Source organism: Saccopteryx bilineata, chromosome 8 (assembly GCF_036850765.1).
Source record: "Saccopteryx bilineata isolate mSacBil1 chromosome 8, mSacBil1_pri_phased_curated, whole genome shotgun sequence".
Classification (NCBI taxonomy): domain Eukaryota; kingdom Metazoa; phylum Chordata; class Mammalia; order Chiroptera; family Emballonuridae; genus Saccopteryx; species Saccopteryx bilineata.
The window spans coordinates 73,613,399-73,633,204 of record NC_089497.1 but is presented as its reverse complement, the minus strand read 5'-3'; the positions used below and the strand labels follow the sequence as shown (position 1 = coordinate 73,633,204).

General features: G+C 37.3%; 2 protein-coding genes across 9 annotated transcripts in view; one reads left to right on the top strand and one right to left on the bottom strand.

The window, feature by feature from the left end:
* FXR1 (FMR1 autosomal homolog 1) overlaps positions 1-5,846 on the top strand; it is a 65,490-nt gene extending 59,644 nt beyond the window's left edge. For 4 of the 5 annotated variants that reach the window (XM_066241944.1, XM_066241943.1, XM_066241942.1 and 1 more), the window contains one exon: positions 62-5,846. In XM_066241944.1, the coding sequence (XP_066098041.1) occupies positions 62-232 (171 nt within the window). In that variant the 3' untranslated portion in view covers positions 233-5,846. The remainder of the gene's footprint in view (positions 1-61) is intronic. The other variant, XM_066241945.1, reaches the window with a different exon arrangement.
* A 1,510-nt stretch (positions 5,847-7,356) lies between these two features.
* On the bottom strand, positions 7,357-13,594 carry DNAJC19 (DnaJ heat shock protein family (Hsp40) member C19). Of its 4 annotated transcripts, none has more exons than XM_066241568.1 (6): positions 13,409-13,593; positions 12,619-12,670; positions 12,463-12,536; positions 10,308-10,387; positions 9,577-9,647; positions 7,357-7,951 (listed from the first exon to the last, which is right to left on the bottom strand). In XM_066241568.1, the coding sequence occupies exons 1-6, from the start codon at positions 13,409-13,411 to the stop codon at positions 7,881-7,883; spliced, it is 351 nt and encodes a 116-aa protein (XP_066097665.1). In that variant the 5' UTR covers positions 13,412-13,593; the 3' UTR covers positions 7,357-7,880. The 4 variants fall into 4 exon arrangements, with proteins under 4 accessions (XP_066097665.1, XP_066097666.1, XP_066097667.1 ...); XM_066241569.1 differs by having other exon boundaries at positions 13,430-13,589; XM_066241570.1 differs by lacking the exon at positions 12,619-12,670 and having other exon boundaries at positions 13,409-13,594.
* Positions 13,595-19,806: the final 6,212 nt, after the last annotated feature.

The window sequence follows — 19,806 nt, the reverse complement described above, 5'->3', positions numbered from 1 at the left end:
TTTTTCCTCAGCTTTAGATTTCATTTATAAAGATGTTGAAAAAGTTGTCTCCCTTTGGCAGGCAAAAGATGTGATTGAAGAGCATGGTCCTTCAGAAAAGGCAATAAATGGCCCAACTAGTGCTTCTGGCGATGACATTTCTAAGCTACAGCGTACTCCAGGAGAAGAAAAGATTAATACCTTAAAAGAAGAAAACACTCAAGAAGCAGCAGTCCTGAATGGTGTTTCATAAACTGAAGAAGTTCCTAGTTTACAGTTCTTTTACATTACATTTTACAATAGTGCTTGTACAAGCTTGCCAAAGATAGAATACGGATCGCCAGTCTTTACATCGCACTTTCAGTTCCTCCATTGGAATTCAGAAAGGGGAGGGATCCTGAAGAAATCATATGTTAAACATACTTTGACACCTACTGTGTTATAAAATATATCATCAGATGTGCCTTGAGAATAGTATATGTAACATTAAAAAAAAGTTGCTGGCTATAGGAAATGTTATTTTGTTTTCAAAATATGGCAGAGATGGGGGGAGGTGGGTGGGGTAGGATCCCTAAGGTAATATTCTTTATGAAAGCATTAGTTGCTTTTGTTACATTTTTAATAATATGCAACCACTTCTTCACCTGAGGAAAACTAGAGTGAAATGCAGTCTAAAATATTTTGCACTGAATTGTAATTCATCAGTTTAGTCTGGAAACTGGTCTGTTTAATGTGTTTTTAAAATGCTGTATGTAGAGGGAAACCTGCAGACCACTGGAATACATTTGTTAAACTCTCATGTGCAGGGACATTGGGTGATATTGGCAGTGACTGTTCTATATCGAGGCTTTGTTTGGTTTATTTATTAAAGTGTACAGTATTTAAAAATCAAACATAGCTTTAGTTAAAACACTAAGCAGAATTAGTCATGTCCATTCAGACAGAACCTGAACTACTGAAAAGATCATTTTCCAGGTTTATTCTGTATAATCTACGTTAGTGTTCAGTAGAGTATCTTCCTTTTTTTCCTTTTTTCTTTTTTTTGTTTTTTTTTTTTGTTTTTTTTTTTTTGTTGTTTGATGTGCAATATGTTTTTGTATGCAGGTAGTAAATAAACTTTGATCTTCCATTTGCTGATTTTTAACTTGCTACTTTTTATACCCACTGTTGCAAAGTAGTTAGAGCTACGTATAGGCCTAGAATAGTATCTTGATTGCTTTTTAAAAAGCATTTGTGCTCATAAATAGTGTCAAACTGTAGTTGGTCAGTTAATCATTTTGTAATTAATCCTCTGAAATGTAAGCACTTAAAATTTAATGTTAGAATAAAATGGCGTTAGGGAATTGATCATACACTTGATATTAGGAAAGTTTTTGTAACAAAATTCTAATGAAGACTTTAGAAGGCAGTGGGGTAAAATCTAGAATTTTACTTTTGCTTTTGATTATTAAAAATTATTTTTATAAAGAATTATGAGCAGTTTTTATGGAATAGGTCACTGATTTGCTTTTTGATTCTCAAGGAAATAATTTTGAAGCTTGCTATTATTACTAATGACTTTTTTGTATATATTTTAGTGAGACGGCTTAATTTTCGGAAGATAAAGACTTTCACACTAAGTGTATTATAAAATGTACTCATGTAATTTATGCAGCTGATTTGAGATCATATAAAATAGTGGGTTTATGGGAGACCATAGCTCCACAATATTATATCACTGAGTATGAAAGCCCTTTTTGTTATTTGATGTCTTGAAGGTTTTTATGTGCATAATTTATGTCTTTATGTGCATAAAAATGTGATTTTAGTTAATTTATAGTTATCAAAGGAGAATTCAGGGTATAATTAAAAATGCAGTAATTGCCAGGTCAATGTACATAACCCTAGCGCTCACAAATTTATTATTGAGGTTAAGATGTGATGTTATTAAATGCTTTTTTATGACACCCTATAATGGAATTTTGAAGTAAGGTGTGTTGTGAATAGTCAGCCCTTGTACTTTGAATAGCAATATTAAGTAATTTCATATCCTGCTTTGAATAGCAATAAGTAATTTCATATCCTGGTTTTTAAAAATTTACCCACAAATGTATTTTTATCCATCAAAGTTAGAAACAAGTAAAATTGTTGGTGTTCTTATACTTAATCCTCTTCAGTAATAGATTTACAGATTAACTGTGAGCTATGAAAAGAATGTTCATTAATCCCCAAATTGGTGAATATGGGGATGGTATAAGGAAAAAAAGATTTTTCTTTTTCTTCTGTGTAGAACAGATTTCCTAAAGATTGTTTCAATGGGTAAGGAAGAAAGGTGAGATGACCTTAAAATATGGGTATAGCCTAACCCCAGTTCTTCAGACTAGAACTAATAACTAGTAATCATAGCCTAGAAAATAAGTATTAAGATTTCATATACAAATGACAACCCAATGTTTTGTCATATATATATATATATATCTCTCTCTCTCTCTCTCTCATGATAGGCTTTTTTTGGGGGGGTAAATAGCACATGCTCAGATTCAGAAATGAAAAGCCTGCTCTATTCAGGTAGCGTTCCAAATTTATTTTGAGAGGGGGTGCTGCATCTTTTTTGACTACTATATTACATTGATGTTTGTTACTGTGGGAGAACCTGCTTGTGCACAGTAAAGACAGAACTCAAGCAAAAAAGTATTTTAAAGGTCTTATGCAGCTCAGATACTGTGTCAGCACATATGTAAAATCTGAACTAAATCATAAAGTGGAAGCAAAAAGGATCTGCTTTTCCTGAAACCTTGGAAAATCTGGAATTTTGAGATTGACATTACTTTTTTTAAGCCTTCATTGGGCCTAAACCTGTTTTTGCAAAATGGTGGGTCTCTATGTCAGGTCAGTCAACACTGGTAGAATTATAGTACAGATTCACAGAAATCTTCATTTTAAGTAGTTAGGTATTTTAATGTGAAGTTAAATAGCACATCAAACTGGTGAGTTTATGGAAACTTACCTGGAGACATTGCTTAGGAAAAGGCTGAAGCAGGTTGCTTAAATGTAATTTTTTTAAAAGGACAGGTATATGTAGGTAAGCAAAATAAAGAACAGGGGAAACGAATAGGTAAGCAAAATAACGGGAACATGTATAGGAAAGCAAAATAACTGGAGAACAGGGAACCACTAAGATAGTGAGGAGGAAGCAAAATAGCTGTTTTTCTTGTATTCTGGATCTCCATTCATCTCAGCCATTCTTTTTTACCTGGGATCCATCACCTTATGTCAGTGTTATTTTTGTAGCTATGAATCTAGTGTTTAACCTAAGAAAGGTCTCTTGCAAAGTTGGCATGTTAACTGAATGTTGTAGTTAGTCTGGGAAATAATACCATTTGTGTCCTCTGCAAAATACATTTACGGTTTTTTTGAGGCTGAAACCAACCAGATACCTACCATTCTCATAGGCTGTGCCTTCAGTGAGCTCTCAGTCTAACCTAGTGGTAGTCAACCTGGTCCCTACTGCCCACTAGTGGGCGTTCCAGCTTTCATGGTGGGCGGTAGCGGAGCAACCAAAGTATAAATAAAAAGATAGATTTAACTATAGTAAGTTGTTTTATAAAGATTTATTCTGCCAAACAACGAAAATCCGATATAAAGTACTTGGTAATTATTATTATATGCTTTAACTTGTTGTAACTCTGCTTTATAAATTTTATAAAGTAAAGTCACCATTACTGTGGAACCGGTGGGTGGTTAGAAAATTTTACTACTAACAGAGATACAAAAGTGGGCAGTAGGTATAAAAAGGTTGACTACCCCTGGTCTAACCCTTTGAGTAGTGAGTCTTTCATGCTCACTGACCCCTAAGAATGAGTCTATTTTCAAAAAATGAAATTAGTTTTATTAACTTAAAATCATGTTTGATAACCATCTTATGGAAACAAGAACATACATTTGCCTTTTTTTAATGTTGCCTTATACATTTTTAAAATGATCATACTCTGGTCAGGAGGCACAAGGACGTACATGAACGATCATACTATTCAAAGGGTTTAAGGACAGAGGAATGGCCAACTGGCTATAATGCAGAGTCTTATGTTAGATGATTGGTGGTTATTGGAAATGAGTGTTTTATACTTTGATGTTCTAGGATTCACGTAACTGATATTTGAACTAGATCTATGGGCTTGGCAAAATTACTAAAGGCCAAAAAACGATGTAGAGTTCCATTCAGTCTTCCTTTGTTTGCTGTTATGGTTGGATCCCTTACACTCTTTATAAGGTCATCTGGCATAGTGCATTTGCTGACCCCTTATTGAAAAATGTTATTAGGATGCGTGGTTGATCACATCCGAGTAATTTATAATCCATGATTAACCTATGACAGCATTTGGGTATTCAGGAACTGTTGCAATAAATCAACAATTGCAATTTGCTATAAACTTCTGGCAAGTGGTCATAATCTGAAACTATTCGGCTGCTTGTTGAAAATGTCAGTTATGTTGAACTATAGGAAATTGCCAATAGTTGGCCATTTTTGACGCATAGAAATGGCAGTTTCCTATGGTTCAACATAATATTTTTAATTATACTCATTTACTTCAGAAATCTAAACAAGATAATTAAGAAAATACCGAATTACTAGATGAGGCAGGTACATATTTTGTTCTTTAAGGGTTTATCAGTGGAATGTTTAGAATCTGATTCATCTGTATTATTATTTCAAGTACTAAAACAGTACATAATTTTGCCCCTGGATAAACTATGATGCACCTTTTTATAAGAGGGATTCTGTCAGTTTGCTTTCCTATTTGAGAATTTGAAAAGATGTTGTGTAAGTACAGAATGGGAGTTACTATCTTCTAACTTTTTCTGTATTTCATCTAACTAGAGGGCTAGACTAGTCTAAGGGCCTTTCCAATATTAATGTACCTTGAGTTTAATAATATGTAGGACCCTAAGTAACAGTTAAGCCATATTCTCAAGTACTCTCAACAAGGTGTATACTGAATTTAAATGGTGTTTTATATATGTATCCATCCCAGACATTTCCAGCTATGTATGCAGCCTAAAGGATATCAAAAGCAAGGTCAAAAGTTTTTTTCACTGACGTTTTCAGTCTTGAAGCCCCACTGTTTGTGTTTTAGAGATTGAATGTATGTCTCTTTGGGGGTGAAATTTCAGGGATATTTTTGAATGTTTTGTACCCTTTTAAACTTTATTGTCAAATGTAACTACTAATTTTCTAGTTCAGGGACTTCTCACATTACAAAAACTTCGTATGGTTTTTCTGGTAAATCATTTTATAGTTGTCTGGAGCATCTACCTCAACTTTGAGCTCCATTGGTTAAGAAAAATAGCACATAAATATTACATTTGAAATTCTATTAATAGACACCACTAAGAACAACACATGTTGATGTGTTCCAGATTTTACCTTAACTGGACTAGGTCTTCATTGCATGAGGAATTATAGGTAACGCAGCGTAGCTCTTCCTGTATCTTGTTGCTAAGGCAACAATTGTCATAAAATTAAGTGTTAACACAGACCAGGGCTTAGATCATTTAAGTATCCTGGTACTTAAGGTTACGCTCACTTTGGGATTTTTTATGTAACCAAAAACTGTAGCATTCTAAATAATTTACTTCAGATTTCTTTGCCGTTTTTGAGCCAGTTTCTAAATTCTCATTGGAATTAATGTGTTGGGGGGGAGGTCATTTATGTTTAATAAAAATGTGACCCCACTGCACACTTCTGAATTGCAGAACAACTTTTATAGGTCATTGTCAACAGCAAGATGCGTTATAAATTCTCATTGAAACAATTCAGTATTTTAGCTCAAACTTGAGATTTTTAAAACTTCACTCTTTAAATAAAAGCACTCTGCCTGAGTTAAATATTTATGATGAAAGATTTTAAAGTAGGGCATAAATGTTGAACACGAGGGTAGTTTTTTAGTGTTGCATATTTATGTTTCGGATGTTACCCTTCTTTGTGTTTCAGTTGTGCTTTTTATTGGTGCTTTTCCCTGTTAAGATGACTTTCAAGAGTAATGAAGTGCTGCCTATTCCCATACACAAGAAGGCTGTGATGTGCCACCACGAGTTAGTGATGGTGGCCAAGTTCAATGATAAGGAACCAATACATGAAATAAGGTGTCTTTAAACAGAAAGCACACATAAAGCAAGGTTATATATTGACAAGTGATCAGAGGTTCATAAGAACCTGAATTTCATCTAGGAACAGTGGTTCAGTATTTGCTAATTCAGTGTTCTCAGCAACGATAGAACAAGTAGCTATCTCAAATAACAAACTGTATCTTTTTACCCCTGGAAAAACTAAGATTAATCCTATACTCTAGTAATGGCTGCCTCACCATACTCTAAAACAGGTCCCCAAACTGCAGCCCCCTGAGGCCATTTATCCGGCCCCCACCACACTTCCGGAAGGGGCACCTCTTTCATTGGTGGTCAGTGAGAGGAGCATAGTTCCCACTGAAATACTGGTCAGTTTGTTGATTTAAATTTACTTGTTCTTTATTTTAAATGTTATATTTGTTCCCGTTTTGTTTACTTTAAAATAAGATATGTGCAGTGTGCATACGGATTTGCTCATAGTTTTTTTTATAGTCCGGCCCTCCAATGGTCTGAGGGACAGTGAACTGGCCCCGTGTAAAAAGTTTGGGGACCCCTGCTCTAAAACATACAGACTTGATCAGATTTTAAACTAAGAGGAGGGAAAACAAACGAAAAGCAGGTATGGCCCAACTTTGACCTAAATACATGATCTTAAACAACAGGTACAGTTGGAGGCCACAGATTAGCTATTTCCCGTGGGTGTTGTATACAAGTTCTTTGGTTAAGGTCTTTATATGTTTTTATGTTAGACCAATAAAACCCATTTACCCCACATGTCATTTAAATATATCGTACAAATTCTTAAGAGTTCGAGTTCAAGCCAAATATTTTGATAACTGAGGGCATTTCAGTTTAGCTAATAGTGTTTAAACTTGATCATAACAAATACAAAAGTTCTGATTATGTTAGATACCTATTTATAAATGGTCAGTTTCTTGAAGAGGCTGAGTCCACTGTAAATACTTTATTGATTAAAAACAAGACCACTGACCCTGGCCAGTTGGCTCAGCGGTACAGTGTTGGCCCCACCGGGCATGTGGAAGTCCCGGGTTCGATTCCCCATCAGGGAACGCACGAAATGCGCCCATCTGCTTCTCCACCTTTACCCCTCTCTGTTCTCTGTTTCTTCCCTTGCCACGGTTCCACTGGAAAAAAGCTGGCCGGGGCACTGAGGATGGCTCCACGGCCTCCAGGTGGATCTCCAGTCAGGCACATGCTGGAGTCTGACTGCCTCCCCACTTCTAACTTTGGAAAAATACAAAAGACCACTCATCCCTTTTATCAAGTTTTTAATTATGAAATCTGAGGTCTGTCAGTGATACATACATACCAACATCAATTCGTTTTAGCTTGAAGTGGGTCTGTTCACTTTTAAATTCAGTTCCAAGCAGCTGAGCCATCTCTACCATGACAGCCTTTCTTCCCAATGAGTCCACTATAAACATAACATACTAATTCCATCATAGTATTTATCACATTGTATTTTAATTACCAGTTCATCAGTTTCCCATATGATTGGGGTTCCTTGAGAGCAGACTTTCATGTTCACTTTGCCTTATTTGCTAAATGAGTCATGAACAACATTTCTATTTAAATGTTAGTGTTTATCTGTAATTTTTTAACATTAATCTCCAAATATTCTATAATCTGATTCAAAATCTTTAAATTTAAATAAGAAACTTACACCAATGCTTGACTTTGTGCTAAGTCATTTTTTAAAATTTGTAGCTTTGGGACATTTTATTATAAAAAGTTGGTACTCATAATAACTTAAAAATTCATCATACATTTTAACTTCATTTTTTAGCTTGACCTTCTAGTAAATCTTTAGCTTCATTGATTTTGGCTGCTATATAAGGAGATCCTCCTACAGGAAGAAAGAAAAAAGGAATGTTACATGGATTCTGAGTTTCTCCTGGATGAAAAAGCTATTCTTATTTCAAAGATCCCTATGCTTTCCTGAGAAATGGGATTAATAGAAATGGTAATTCTGATTTTTAAAAACAATTACGACAGTGAAACTGGAGTAATCACTTAAATGGTCATATATATTTGAACAATGGGAAATGAGATTTCCCCACAAATGGCATCTTTTAAAGTCTAAACCAGGGGTCTCAAACTCGCGGCCCGCGGAACAATTTTGTGCGGCCCGCAGACTAATCCACGAAGTTCAAATATTTTGGATATAATTAAGTAAGCCTAGGGGCCTACTTGTATTTTTCATTTCTCTAGCATCCTAGCTAGATATTAGCTTAGTTAACAGCAGTTGTGATGCGAACTACAGTTTCTGGTCGTTTTGTGACACTGAGTAAACTGCATGTACGATTGTGCTTGTACTGATTTTTTTGTTTGTTTTCAACTGCAGTGAGAAAAGTGTTGCGTAACAGTTGCCTTTTGTAGACCTAGTGTGGCCCGCCAAACGGCTGTGATCTTGCTCTGCGGCCCACATGCTGAGTTGAGTTTGAGACCCCTGGTCTAAACTGATGACAGGAATAAGATTTCATAAAACCCAGACTTACATAACTTTAAAATAATCTAAGTGACCAGGCATGTCATGATTATAAGTCATAAATGAAAATTTATTTGTACTGTGTTATTTTAAAACCTTGCTATTTTCAGAGGCTTCTGCATTTTGTTGGAAAGGCTCTACTTTGCTTTAGATCTTTTCTCTGCTTTTCAGTTTTTCTTTTTCCATTACTGTCCTTTCACAATGTCATTACAGCTTTTTCCTACTAATGTGCTGAAGCAGTGATTCTCAAAGTGTGGTCCTTGGATCAGTAAGCATCAGCATCAATAAGATTGGTAGAAATGTGAATTTATGGACTCTACCCTAGACTTTAATCAGAAGTCCTCCAGTTAATACAAACTAAATTTAATAAAAGAGGCTATGCAGTCAGATACCAGAAAATTACAACCCTGTTTAAACATATGAAGCTCTTAAAAGAAAGGACTCTAAAAGGAATTGAGCACTGGAACAAGGTTTGTGGTCTCTATTTTGGTATTCCAAGAAATAATTTCCCTTCAACACAGCTAAGGCTGCTTAGAAATGTATCATGAACTTAATACCTTCCAATGTTTCTAACTATGTTATCTCAAGTTTAAAGGTCTAAACGAATAGAAAAAAATACTTTTTTCATTAACTTAAATTGAACATTTCCTTTATAAAAAATGTAGTCTAAATCTTAGCCCCCCAAAACAGTAGGATTAGAAGTCAAGTTTTACCACAGTTGCAGCTCTCAAAACATTGTTAATACTTATCACTACTTCTAAATTATAGCAGTTGTTAGACTTCTGCTCAGTATTCTATAAATTTTTCACTCAGAATTTATTCTTTTAAGACATCAAACAACAAATGGATCCAGCCTGGGAGACAGTGCTCCCACACAGATTTTGGCATTTCCCTAATAATAAACCCAGAATTAGATATAAAATTAACCCAGTAATAACAATATAGTCAGTTCAATGGCACACACAAGTTTAATGATTACTTACCCTTGTCTGGGTGATTTAAAAGCATAATTCGTCGATGAGCATCTCTTATTTTCCCTTTATTGGCAGTAGGGCTAAATTTTAAAAAAGAAAAGGTATTGTTTACTTCAAACTACTACTGGACCACATTTAAAAAATTAAAGGCCAGTTAAAGATGCAAAATGGAGAAAACATAACCGTATGAAAAGCTATTTAGGAACCCTTTAACATACAAGGAAGATGAATATTTTGAATTAGAACTAAATAGCTCCTTAGAAAAAGAAGGAATTCTCAAAAATTTAAATGAACGATAATATTCATTGTAACAGTTCTTGGGAAGGAGAGCATGTTTAAATGAAGGCAGAATTTCTCCCATAGAGCAACACTGAGTACTGTGATTACCCACTGCAAGTCTTTTTTTTTTAAATTCATTTTAGAGAAAAGGGGGAGGGGGAGGGGCAGGAAGCATCAACTCCCATATGTGCCTTGACCAGGGAAGCCCAGGGTTTTGAACCAGCGACCTCAGCCAGGTTGAGGCTTGATCCAGGGCGCCACCACAGGTCAGGCCAGCCTTGTCTTTCAATGAATTAAAGTGTTTATATGCCAGCATGCCTTCTCATTGGTATTTTGTAGGGAGTGTTTAGATACTAAAAAGGTAGGTGATAAAATAACTCCCTCTTAATAAAAGAAGAGCTTTTTATTTTTTTATTAGCTGGAGTTGTATAAAATACATAAAATATTAGAAATGACTTTACCTTACACCTAGTATTAACGCAGCTTCCCGTTTTGTCATCTTAGGTTCAAACCCACCCCTGTAGTAGCCACCACTGAAGGCCTGAAAGGAAATGCATTAATAAGATGATTATTAGACTAAGAGTTGATATAAAAAGTGTAAATATTCATAGAAGTAGCAGAAAACTAAGGCATTTCAGATAACTAAGTGTAATTCCCATGGTATTTTAGCTTTATAAAAGTAACATATTTTTAATGGTCATTAAACATTCATTGTCTCCCTAGACAACCTAAACTTTTGAAAAGTAGAAAAGAGGCCCTGACCGGTTGGCTCAGTGGTAGAGCGTCAGCCTGGCGTGCAGGAGTCCCAGGTTCGATTCCCGGCCAGGGCATACAGAAGAAGCGCCCATCTGCTCCACCCCTCCCCCTCTCCTTCCTCTCTGTAGCTCTCTTCCCCTCCCGCAGCCGAGGCTCCATTGGAGCAAAGTTGGCCCGGGCGCTGAGGATGGCTCTGTGGCCTCTGCCTCAGGTGCTAGAATGGCTCTGGATGCAGCAGAGCGACACCCCACCGTGGGCATGCCAGGTGGATCCCGGTCTGGCGCATGCGGTAGTCTGTCTGCCTCCCCGTTTCCAGCTTCGGGAAAATGAAAAAAAAAAAAGGTAGAAAAGAACATTGGCGCCTCAAAACCAGTTTTTTGGGGGAGTGAAGGGAAGACTCCCAAGTTAGCCACGGTTTAATTTACATAATACAGTGGTCCCTTGTCTATCACGGCGTTTAGGTTCCAGAGCCGCCCCCCCCCTTCCCCGCCAATAGGAGAAAATCCGCAACGTAGCGACCTTATATTTATTATTTATATGTGTATTTTAAGGCTTTATAAACCCTGCCCACACAATTATAATCCTTTCCCACACTGTTATTAACCTTTCCCATACTTATTTTACAGCAAAAGTAATTAAAATAATATATAAAAATACCTATATACCGCAAAGTCCCGCGATATACTGAAAAACCCGCAATACAAAATTAGATACATATAATTTTAAAATCTGCGATACAGTGAGACCGCAAAAAGTGAACCGCGATATGGTGAGGGACAACTATAATTTGATCTCCTAATGTGACTATGTTGTAGAACAAGTCTCTCGAAAAGATTTTTTTTTTTTTTTTGTATTTTTCTGAAGCTGGAAACGGGGAGAGACAGTCAGACAGACTTCCGCATGCACCCGACCGGGATCCACCCGGCACGCCCACCAGGGGGCGATGCTCTGCCCCTCCGGGGTGTCGCTCAGCTGCGACCAGAGCCTCTCTAGTGCCTGGGGCAGAGGCCAAGGAGCCATCCCCAGCGCCCAGGCCATCTTTGCTCCAATGGAGCCTTGGCTGCGGGAGGGGAAGAGAGAGACAGAGAGGAAGGAGGGGGGGGCGGGTGGAGAAGCAAATGGGCGCTTCTCCTATGTGCCCTGGCCAGGAATCGAACCCCGGTCCCCGCACGCCAGGCCGACGCTCTACAGCTGAGCCAACCGGCCAGGGCCATCAAAAAGATTTAAGAGCTCTTTGAGACAAGTGGTTCAAGGATATTTTGAGGTTTAAGGCAACTACTAAAACAGGACTTTAAGATATATATGGAGAAAATCAGGCTATTAGGTCTTTCTGACATTGTCAGAAATATTGGTAAAACCTATCTTTCGTCACAATCACAACAATAAAAACACTTTGCAAGCTGTCACAGCCATATTCATTCTGAACTCTGACCACAGGTGTGATCATCACATCCAGTTACATTCTACAGCCTAATTAACTGCAGTTAGGAAGTGCCAGGTCACAGTAAGAATGAATGGATCACCACAGATGACTAGATATATGGCTGTGTTCGTGATGCAGAGCAGTTGGGGGAGGAATGTGGACAGATAATGGTGAAGTTAATAGTATGTCAACAAAATGACAATTTTGATGATAATTGTTAACACCTGCCCCAATTCTGTCACAAAAAATTTTGACTTTTTATGGTAGCATGGCTACAAAGTTCAGAACTTCTATATCCTCTCTGTAGAAAGCCAAAGAAGGGGCCCTCAAAGTAATCAAAACTTCACAGATGTTTGGAAATGTACCCTCTTCAGGTGTAGTTCTAGGCTTCATATATACACAGCAAAGAATTAGGGAAACTGTTTGAGAAATCTTACAGATTTTGGTAGACTTTGAAATACTTGTTTCACTTGAGGCTCCATATGCTTCATGGCTTGCAAAACATAACGACCTAAAAAAAAAAAAAAAGGAATAGTATAATTAACAAGTCCCCAACCTCCCGGGCTTCTATTCCATCCCCAAACCAAACGAACCTGCAAATCCTGCAGCAGCAATGGTCAGTCCAACTGCTACCACTGTACTGGCCTGGTAAGGGGAAGCAGAGGAAATACTTACTTCACTAATTCCCACCCCTCCCTATCACACCCGTTCTCCCAATTCATTACAAGTTTTATTTCAACGAGAGAAACTTTTCAGGGTGAAGATATTCTGCCCACTAATCCTTTAAAACGACTACAACTTTTATGTCCAATGCATTGTAAAGGTATCGGAGTTTCACCAGGGAAGAAAGGGATGATTTCCCTCCTTTTGAAAAACTCTCTCCCACCTTTGGGCAAAGGTTACACTCAAGTTCAATCAAAGCAAAGGAAAGTTTCTGCAAGAGAAATCCCTTTACAGAGGGTTCCTGTAAATTTCTGAGAACGCATTTCAACGTTAAACGTCGGCTCCACGAGGAGGAGCTTTCCGCAGCCCGTGGGGCGCTACAGAACAGGAGAGGAGCGCCCATGTGTTTCAGAAGAGACGGGAGGGCAAGCGCCCGGGGACGGGGAGCAGCGCGGATCAAGCACTGTGAGGATGTGTCGGGGAAAGGAAGGTGTAATCAAATGCACCTCCACCGGTCTCCGAGCGCAGACGGGCTGTGAAACAACACAAAGGCCTGAGAGGGGTGAGCCAACCGCTTTGTACGCCAGAGAGGGGCTCTCCGCAGCCGACACCCCGGCGCGCGGCCGCACTAGGGAGACCGTCGCTCCTCTCCTCCGAGGCCAGAAGCTGAGACTGAGGTCTGGGCCCGAGATCGCCCAGGGCCCGGAAGGCTGCACTCACCATGGCTCCGGCTCGGCTCACCTGCCTCCGCCCAGAGCGCGGGTCATCCTAAACCAGAGCCGTGGACACCACCTCCACGCCGCGACCGGAAAGCAAGGCGGACACCGCTATAGCTAGGACACAACGTCCAGACACTGCCCCCCAGCAAACACGGCAGGGGCAGCCGCACACTAGGCCGGAAAACTGTCGTAAAAGGGGGAAGACGCGGGGAGGGTAAGGTGCGCCTGCAGCGGGCGGTGGAAAACACGACTTCCGATTGGCTGACGGGCGGCGGGCTCGTTCCTCGTGGGCTCAGAGGCGGGGCTCCTCCGCGTTCTGCTGTTTGCTCGCGGGCAGAGGGAGTTTGTGAATTCCTTCAGGGGAGGGTGTTTATAGACGAGCTTGAGGAAATAATGTGGTTTCCCTCAGAACATTTTTCTTTCCCTCCCTCCCAGGACCTCCGTTTGCGCTTACATTGTTTATTATTGTCAAAGGCCTTAAACATGCCGTCCCAGGTCCATCAAGAAGCCAGATAAAGAAGCGGCATACCCAGTATAGCTCAGGGGAAGCTGTACGAGAAAACCAGGCGATCACGCTCCATGTGTTCAGGGGTTTGGTACATTATTTTAAAGACTTTTGTCTAAATATTTGACTTTGCAGGACCTTTTGTCAATGTTTGGGGTTCTGCTTTGTGAAATGGTACTACGGCTGCAAAGATAGTTAATATTTATGATCAAGGGGTCTCAAAATCCCCTAAACTGAAAAATTTTACTTACAATTCTCGCCCTCTCCTGAAGTAAAAAGTAGAGTTTGGTTTTGCCCTTATAGGGCATCAGTTTCATGTATCACTGTACTAAGGTAACCAATCGTACTCCTTTAGGGAGGACAGTCCTTCTTTTGTAAGTTCCGTCCTCCCTCGAAAAGTGTCCTCCAGTTCGAAACCCTGGGCTTGCCTGGTCAAGGCACATGTGGGAGTTGATGCTTCCAGCTCCTCCCCCCCTTCTCTCTCTCTGTCTCTCCCTCTCCTCTCTAAAAAATAAATAAATTTATAAAAAAAAAAAAAAAAAAAAAAAAAAAAAAAGAAAAGTGTCCTCCTACATGTCCTCCTTTTTGATATTGGAAGACTAATCTGTAAATGTCCGTATTTGATCAATGCAGAGTCAATCCATTGTGTGTGATGTGACGGATGTGTATCTAAATGCATACTTTTTTCTCACAATTATTAAAAATATGCATGTAAGCATAATTATAATATAAAATATTATAAATGTTTTTATTATGCATTTTATCATATTATAGTGTATTGGTCCAATGAATACAATGTTTCTTTTATTTATGATACTGTTTCAATTTATTTTTGTCCTTCTTTTCATTGTAAAAGAGTTGGTCGCCTTAACTATATAAATGCTTGAGAAGAGAAAAATAATGGAGACAATAATGGAAGCCTTAGAGTGCAATGTTTGGACGAGCAAAATAAGTTTAGAGTTACTTCCCAAAGTATTAGAAATTTGTTTATATTTCAATGAATTTCTGCTTTGTTGATGTGATTGGTTCTTAGACAAATATGCAAACTTAACTTGTTGGCTTTGTTTTTCTCATTTATAAAAAACATTCTGCATTTGTATCTTCAAGAACTTTTCTAACCCTGAGATTTTTGTGGTCTAACTTATTGTCAATAAATGATTCAATACAGAGATACTAGTTATAAGTGTACATCTTCCTTTCTTGCCTCTCTTTTATGTAGCTTTTACCCATCAACTACAAAAGAAATAATCAAATGATGGGATGTTGGACCAAATTGGCCAGAAACAAGCTAGATTCCCTTCTGAAAAGAATTATTACTATGTCTTTTTTTTTTTTTTTTTTTTTTTTTTTGGTATGTTAAGGTGACCAATCATCCTCCTTTAGGGAGGGCAGTCCTTCTTTTGTAAGATTTGTCCTCCCTCGAAAAGTGTCCTCCTGCCTGACTTGTGGTGGCGCAGTGGGATAAAGCGTCGACCTGGAACACTGAGGTTGCCGGTTCGAAACCCTGGCCTGCCTGGTCAAGGCACATATGGGAGTTGATGCTTCCTGCTCCTCCCCCCTTCTCTCTCTCTCTCTCTCTCTCTCTCTCTCCCCTCTCTCTAAAAATCAATAAATAAAATATTTAAAAAAAAAAAAAAGAAAAGTGTCCTCCTTTTTGATATTGGAAGACTAATCTGTAAAAGTCCATATTCGATCAATGCAGAGTCGATCCATTGCGTGTAATGTGACGTATTTGTATTTGACATGATGATTTGTCAAGGATCAGTACAGTGCGGCGAGATGCAATTATAAGAGGCATGCGCTCCGCGCGGGAGACCTTGAGAGAGCACGCGATATACCGAGTGTGCAAATGGCTTTGTGTACTTCTTACTGATACACAACACAGCACATATGACATTGTAGACTCACGATTATTTCTTTCTCAGTGAATATTCAACCATAGACAGGTAAGCACAATTCACGTTTTATTAATTCATTATTTAATAATTTCCAAATATGTATAATTTTATTTACAAGTATTTTCCAGAAATTCAAGTTTTAAAGTGGAAATCTAACCCCAAACCATATCTATTAATAATGCATTTTGATTAAATAGTTGTATAAAACACATTTTTTAATTAGAAAATGATAAATACATCAAAATATCACTCCAAATTAGTGGTTTTGTTTGATATTTAGTTTTGTTAATTTAGCTTCCGGAAAATTCACCTATGTTTTCAGTTCCTAATGTGCTTACGTCATTTGTGTAGCTCTATATTTTATTTTTAATTTTAAATTTTATTTAAGGGATGGAAAAATCAAAAAAGAGAAAATGCCATTTTAACAATAAATTGAAAAAGGAATTTCCATTTCTCGTATCAAAGAAAGATACCATTGCTTTCTGCAATATTTGCAGTGGAGAATTTTGTATTGCAGTTGGGGGCAGAGCAGCGATAATGAAACGATCACCAACAAATATAAGCAATCATTAGATGCATCAGCTTCCAGTTTTAAAGTAACAAGTTTTCTTAAAACTTTAAATTATTCTGAAGATGAAAACAGTTGGCTGCAATGGGGGGAACATTTGCATTTCTACCATAAGTCACAAAGTTGTCATAGTATGAATTGTACAACTAAATTATTGAAAAAGCTTCACAATGTAAAATTTTTATGTGCCAGACAAAACAGGAGGCTATTTTGAAATCAGTATTTAAATATTACCGTGACAAAATACTTACAGAGGACTTTGAAACTGAAGCATTTGTAACGATTTTACTGATGCATCAAATCATAATGAAATTAAATTGTATCCAATAATAGTAAGATATTTTAATGTTACAAAGGGCATTCAAGTAAAAATTTTAAATTTAGAATCCATTGAGGGTGAAACTCCTGAAATTTTGTCACACCATCTATACCAGTGGTCCCCAACCCCCAGGCCGCGGACTGGTACTGGTCCATGGACCATTTGGTACCGGTCCGCAGATAAAGAATAAATAACTTACATTATTTTTGTTTTATTTATATTTAAGTCTGAATGATGTTTTATTTTTAAAAAATGACCAGATTTCCTCTGTTACATCCATCTAAGACTCACTCTTGATGGTTGCCTCGGTCACGTGATACATTTATCTGTCCCACATGTAAAGGCTGGTCTGTGAAAATATTTTCTGACATTAAACCAGTCCATGGCCCAAAAAAGGTTGGGGACCACTGATCTATACAGAGTAATAAATGAAAATAATTTGAAATCCAAAGTTGTTGCACTAACAATTGATAATACAAATACAAATTTTGGTGGGTGAAGATGCAAAGGGATAAATAATGTGTATGTAAAATTATGAGTTATTCCAAAAGAAAATAGTAGGAATAGGTTGTAATGCACATATTTTGTCAAATGCAATCAACACAGTGTCATGTGCCATGCCAACTGATGTAGAAGTAATAATAACTACAATTTATTTGTATTTAGTCATTTTACTGTTTGTGTTGCTACTTTAAAATAATTTTGTGAAGAAGCAAATGTTGAATACAAAAAACTTTTAGGATATTCAAAAGTTAGATGGCTTGCTCTATCTAACATGTTCTATAGAACATGTTCTACAATTATTTGAGTCTGTCCGTTCATATTTTTAAAGTTTAGGCAAATGTCCTAAAATCCTGGAATCGTTTTTCAATAATAAAGTATCTGAGATATTAATGTATTTTGTACATAATCAAGCATCTATTTTTCACAAAACGATTCAAAAGATTGAAGGTGAACACATTTCAGCTACAGAAGTTAGTCTTATTTGAATGACTTTATTCTTCAATATAAATCTCATTTTGAAGAAAAATTTCTTTCTTTAATTATAAAAAGAAAATTGTCAGACTTAGAGGAATCAAATCCAGGCATAATAGAAAAGTTTATCAAAGAAATGCAGAATTTTTACCACACATGTTTTCAATATATCAAAGAATGGTCTGAAACAAAATCACAGGAAATAACAGTTTTCAATGGTGTTTTTTTACTTCATCGCAAGTATATTGGACAGATACTGAATCTTGTCTTGAGTTCTTATCTAAAGAAATGCCAGACATCAAAATAGACAACAATTATTTCTTTGAAGAAATTAGAAGATTGTATATTTAAATTCAGAAAAATTAATACAATAGGAAAATGAACACATCAAAATTGATAAAAGATGGATGGAAATATTCAGCCATTTCAAAAATGAACGTATCCCATGTGAAAATTTATTTATTCTTGTTCAATTTACATTGTGCTGCCCTAGAACTAATGCAACAACTGAAAGAGTTTTATCAATTGCTAATGATTTTTGGACAAATGAGAAATCGAGATTGAATATGATACTCTAGCTACAGCACTTACCACCGTAACATTCAATATGAAGGATATTTCTTGTTCAGATATTTCCAATATATTGTTACAAGATGATACATTGACAAAAAAATGTTTATTCAGCCTCACCTGTGGTGGTACAGTGGGATAAAGCATTGACCTGGAACACTGAGGTCGCCGTTTCAAAACCCTGGGCTTGCCTGGTCAAAGCACATATGGGAGTTGATGCTTCCTGCTTCTCTTCCTTTACTCTCTCTCTTTCTCTCTCTCCCTTTTCCCCACTCCTCTCTGAAAAAAAAAATATAATAGTCTTTAAAAAATTTTTTTAAATGTTCATTCAATGGAAAAGTACTCATTTAGATAACATTATATAAATGAGTACTTTTTTCTTCAATTATTAAAAATTAATAGGCATGTAAGCATAATTACTATACAAAATGCTACAGATGTTTTTATTATATATTTATCATATTATAGTGTATTGTTGCAATGAATAAAAAGTTTCTTTTATTTACGATATTGTTTTCTTCAATTTATTTTTGTCCTTTTCATTGTAAAAAAGTTGGTCCCCTTAGGTATATACAAACTACGGCATGCAGCTTGCTTGATGTAAGGTACCGTACAAAAGCCCAGCCCCAGGAAGTCAGGTAAGGGCAACACAGGGAGAGATACAGGAAGTGAAGATAGCTCTCCTTTTGGAGGCAAATCAAACTAGATGTACAACTTGACTCTGTCACTTAATAGTTGTGTGACTCAGACAAGTTATTTCTCACTGAGTTTTCTCACTTGTAGCAAGAATAATGATGACTACCTTGCTGACTTTTTATGAGGATAGAGATGAAACACGTAATGTGTTCTGCATATAATTAATTATACCTCAATGTGTGGTTATTACACTGCTCACAAAAATTAGGGGATATTTTATAGCTTCATATTCGTTTTGTAATATCCCCTAATTTTTGTGAGCAGTATATTATTATGAGGGAAGTCAGAGTACAGATTGGTGTGCAGAGGACTTCTCAATTCTTTTTTTTTTCATCCTCAGTGCTTAGGGCCAGTGCACTTGAAGCAATCGAGCCATGGCTGCAGGAGGGGAAGAGAGAGAGAGAGAGAGAGAAAGAAAAAGAAGGAGTAGGGATGGAGAAGCAGATGGTCTCTTCATCTGTGTGCCCTGACTGGAAATCGAACCCGGGATATCCACATGCTGGGCTGACGCTCTACCACTGAGCCAACCAGCCAGGGCCTTTCTCAGTTCTTATGACACCTCGATTCCTGGCTGCAAATCTGATATTCCCTTCTCTGCCTGCTAAGAGCATGGAAAGAACCTTTAAAAATAGCCTTTTTAAATGCCCATCAATGGATGAATGGATAAATAATCATTCCTTGCTTCTTCTAGCTACTGTCAGCATTCCTTGACTTGTGACTGTATCACTTCAGTCTTCAAGGAAGGTCAGTATCTTAATATCTCTTTCTACTCTGTCTTCACATGGCCCCACACCTTCAACCTCCCTATCCCCCTACCCGGGGTGTAAAATGTCCTCTGCTTCCCTCTTAAAGGATACGCATGCTTGCA

Excerpts from the sequence above, each read along its gene's own strand:
- DNAJC19 (XM_066241568.1), bottom strand. Across the intron at positions 12,537-12,618 it reads TGCTGCTGCAGGATTTGCAG|GTCGTTATGTTTTGCAAGCC; the intron begins GTTCGTTTGGTT and ends TTTTTTTTTTAG. Across the intron at positions 10,388-12,462 it reads TTCAAAGTCTACCAAAATCT|GCCTTCAGTGGTGGCTACTA; the intron begins GTAAGATTTCTC and ends ATTTCCTTTCAG.